The 4,203-nt window shown below is 39.5% G+C and overlaps 1 protein-coding gene across 1 annotated transcript; it reads right to left on the reverse strand.

The window, feature by feature from the left end:
• Positions 1-522: 522 nt before the first annotated feature.
• LOC133292634 (GATA transcription factor 8-like) lies at positions 523-3,990 on the reverse strand. The gene is made up of 4 exons (XM_061491068.1): positions 3,810-3,990; positions 3,452-3,494; positions 2,669-2,942; positions 523-1,760 (listed from the first exon to the last, which is right to left on the reverse strand). Exons 3-4 carry the CDS (start codon positions 2,918-2,920, stop codon positions 954-956), a joined length of 1,059 nt encoding a protein of 352 aa, XP_061347052.1. The 5' UTR covers positions 2,921-2,942; positions 3,452-3,494; positions 3,810-3,990; the 3' UTR covers positions 523-953.
• Between the last annotated feature and the right edge of the window lie 213 nt (positions 3,991-4,203).

The raw sequence follows: 4,203 nt of genomic DNA on the forward strand, positions 1-4,203 counted from the left end.
TCTTTTTCTTTTCTTTTTTTTCTTTGGGACGGGGATGGTAGATGTCTGCCATATAAGTAATTTTCATAATAAAAGATAACATGTCGTTTTTTCCTTAACACCCCATTCCCTAGTTAAAGATGGATCAAATCTTTTTTTTTTTTTAAGTTCTGAACTTGACATTCAATCTCAAATCCACGTAATCACCACAGGAAACTTTTACTGAACTAGAAAACTTCTTCCACATCACCATTTTTAACATCCTACTTCGTTGAAAGCCCAATGATCCTTTATGGGTAGTTGGCACTCAGAACCAACCAGCAGAGCCGAAGGGGTTGGTGCCAATGCTGAGATTAATGTGTTGCGTTTTGCTCAGCAGAGAAACATGGACAACATGGCAAGAATCTAATACTGTAAAGTTGGCAGTCATCAATATACTCTCGAACTTTTAATACACTTCATCTTCAAGTTTTACTCAAAAATATATCTAAACCACATAAGCATAGGAGGACAATACAGTAAATAGAAGAAAGCAAATGGAGCATTACAAATTTTAAAGTTTCTTACTCAACTCAGAATTTGTGCTACAAATGAACTGCAAAAAGAATTCCCACGGATAGGGATATATATAAAAAGAGCAAAAAATGAAAAGAATGCCAAGATATAAAAAAGAAAAGAAAGAAGACAACGGGGACACCAACTCCTAATAATCTTAAAGAGACCTACAATTACTAGACCTAAGACCCTACCCTTTTGACTTCCATTATCTCTACCCCTTTTTTCTTCAGTTCTAACAATCTTCCTCTAACAGCTAAAATATGATCGACATTATCTATTACTCCTATTCCCCTAGTCCAACCCTGTACAGAAACCAATTAACCAAAGAAATGAAATATCAATAAGAAATAACATAAGACATGACTCTAGAGGGTGGGAAATGAAAGAGAAATCTCCGACTAGGAACATTCCTCCCCTCACATGTATTCCAGGGACAGGCTGCCGTTAGTGTTTGGAATGAGTTCAGGTGAGGCAGCTGAATGGGTTGCAAAATCAGAATTATCAATAGTCTTGCATCTCATTTCCAGGACCTTCTTATGGGAATTGGAGTGCACGGATGGGCAAAAAGTTGGACTTGCAGCAGGCCGGTATTCCGGGAAGAGCCGACCGGACTTGTAGCGAACACCACATGCATTGCAGAGTGTTTTTGGCCCCATTGGCCCTGCCCTCCACTGTGGTGTCTTAGTTATCTCACAATGCATACATTTCCTAGCCGGTTGTGAAGCATTCTGATTGCTATCAGCTGGACATACTGGAAGTGGCATTTTGGTTTTCTTTTTCTTCTTAGGCTCCCCACAAGCTTGCTTTGGTATCTTGATAACAGGTTGAGACTCAGCAAAATTCTCAGAATCAGAATAGGCCTTGGTTGAGATGACATTAGGCTGCATGTTCTCCCCAACAAAAGAGGAAGCAGGGGAAATGAGCTGCATGGCAGGACGAGGATTGAAGGTTGCAGGGCGTGGACGCTTGCTGCGTGCACGCCCACATGGCACGGGGATGTGAATCTCAGGGCTGCGAGGAGCGGTGGTGGTCTTCCCACCGGAGCAGGAACTGCTGCTTTCCAGGACAGAAACTGGGCTTGATGTCTGGAATTGGTTATGCACTGAGTCCTCCTTTGTGGTGCATGATGATGGCTGCTCCACTTTCTTCATGGTGAGGCTGCCACCAGAGAATGAGTCCTCCACAAAATTGGATAGCCATTCCAATTGGACAATGTCTTCATACTGAAAATAACAACGCATTATTGATCAAAATCATATTTTTGCCTTTTAAAATTAAAATGCCAAGATTGACAATTCAAGCAAAGCATATACTACAATAGAACCACGTAGAGGATAAGCATAACACAAAAAAGGTAAATATGCTGAGATCTTCAAGTTGAATGAAGAATACGAATTTGTGCTCATGTATAAAAAAAAAACTATCATCAAACATGGGATGCTACTATTAGCCAGAGTGTGTGACCCACCTTTTCAATGTTCATTATTAATGTGAGGTGGGTCACATCACGTGATTATCACATGCAAAATCACGTGACATCCAATAATGATGATACAAATAATTTAGGCATCGCAAATGGGATGTGATGTGTGCCACATGTCACCGACACTATTAAGTGTTCTTCAAAATGACAAAAATACCCTTGTCTAAGAAATATTTAAAATTTTATGAATTAACACGATTTGAATTAAAAAAAAAAAAAAAAATCAACTTTGACAACCATTTACGAAAAAAACGAAAATCTCGGTGGCTAGAAAATTAGAAAATGTTGCTCTTACAATGTCTGCAAATTCGAATTTAGTTTAAATTTTAAATTTTTTTGGACTACTCGAGCCACTAATTATGAGCTAGAGACATGGCTTAACCATGCTCCCCACAAGTAGAACCAAATTTTCAAGCTACCCATTTCGCGTGGTGACAGACTGGCAGTAGCGCCCTTTCAAAACAGATAATCGGGTCCATACACACGAAACAATGATGTCATAATCAAGTAATCCAACGGCCATAAAGAAAGGTACAAAAAACCACTGGCCTTGATAAAATTACATAGCGGTTCATGGAATTCATGTGAACACGCGATAAAAATACAAAGTGGGCACGTGAAAAAACGGCACTCGTTTTGAAAACTCACCGGAACAGAGAGCTCCGCCGACAGGCCCGAAGCGCTGTTGCCGGAAAACACCGAGTCGGAGCAGGGAAATGACTCTGACTCAGCGGGCCAGATGCTAGCCAGCGAGTTGCAGTTAGCAGCGGCGGAGGAGGCGACGGAAGGCAAGGAGGAGGCGGCGCCGTCGACGTCCTCAACAGGGAAATCAAGGAGGTCGTCGATGTGGTCGAAGAAGCTTCCGCAGTCAATCTCGTCCATGAAGTTTGGTCCTACCATTTTCTCGGCAAGTGAAATTTTCCTGAGAAAATTCAAAAGTGATAAGAAAATTAGGTGATAGTAACAATGAGAGAGAGAGAGGGGGGAATTACAGCAGCTTTTGTTGAATGGAAGCATGTAGCGCATGTTAGCATTGGGGTATAAATCAATTTTGCAAAATGTTGAAATTTAATATTTTTCTTTAGAAAAATAAGGAAAAAGGCTTAAAAAGGTAACGCGGATTTAATTTTTAATTAAATTGTTTTCCTTTATTATGAAAAGAAAATCTGAAATTGAAGTTTTTTCAGTATATGAATGCAATGAGTGCAGCGAACGCCTGGTATATGCTAGAGACAGCTTGTCCCAATATTGTTCCATTTTATCCTAAAACACTTTTTCTTTTCTTTTTAACTTTCTCCTTTTTCTTTGAAGTAATCAAATTCAAGAAATAGAATTCCATTTTTGCACCTTCTTTTCTCGATAGAAAAAAACCGAATGCAATGTGAACATTTTGAAAGTTGAGGTTATGTTTAATAAGGCCAGCTAGCTAACCTTGTTCAATCTGGGTAAATTCTTGAGCTTTACACTTCAAATCCTGCACAAAACAAATTAAAAGAAAAACCAAAATAAGTAAAGGGAAAATCATAATCTAATATATGCAATGACCACAAATATTAAAACGTGATAAAATTTCCAAATTCCGTTTCTCAAAACTTTAGTTTAAAAAACAAAATGGTGAAAATGAAACACGGTATGACCCCAAATTTATTATTTTTCCTTCAAATTCAATTCTACCAAAGGGCTAAGAGGGAAGGACTAGTACAACTCAAAATGACTAGTGTATGTCCTCCAGGGTAAGGTTGAAAATTTAAACTCATGAATCAAATCAAAATATACAGGGAGCCCAAACCTGAAGCTAAAAGTCTTTTGTACCAGCTCAAACTCAAAAGGTGAGAACTTTAAGAGAGTGGTGAGTTCCTCAAACACAAGCAAACACACAGTGAGAGTGAGATAGAAGAGGTAGAGAGGATAGAGTGAAGAGGGAGGGAGGGTTTTTGAAAGGAGAGAGAGGAGAGTAAGGAATGTTTAAATGGGAAGAGGGGTTATGAAGGGCACAAATAAGAGAGAAAGAGAATGTGATGGGGCAATGGTAGGTGAGCCTCCTCCTTCATTGCTAGCTGTCTTTTACTATCCACCCACTGTCGTGATGTTGAAGTCTTCTCTATACACTTTCTCTCTCCTCAGATTACCCACAGGTCCCACACCTCTCACCCTTCTCTCTCTGTCCCCATCCCTTCACACCC

This window comes from Gastrolobium bilobum, unplaced genomic scaffold, assembly GCF_033153095.1.
Source record: "Gastrolobium bilobum isolate Gb01-03AN ecotype WA unplaced genomic scaffold, APGP_CSIRO_Gbil_v1 utg2408, whole genome shotgun sequence".
Classification (NCBI taxonomy): Eukaryota; Viridiplantae; Streptophyta; class Magnoliopsida; order Fabales; family Fabaceae; genus Gastrolobium; species Gastrolobium bilobum.

Coding starts and splice junctions, on each gene's coding strand:
- LOC133292634 (XM_061491068.1), bottom strand. CDS start 2,920: ATGGTAGGACCAAACTTCATGGACGAGATTGACTGCGGAAGCTTCTTC. Junction 1,761..2,668: donor CGGCGGAGCTCTCTGTTCCG/GTGAGTTTTCAA, acceptor TGTTATTTTCAG/TATGAAGACATTGTCCAATT.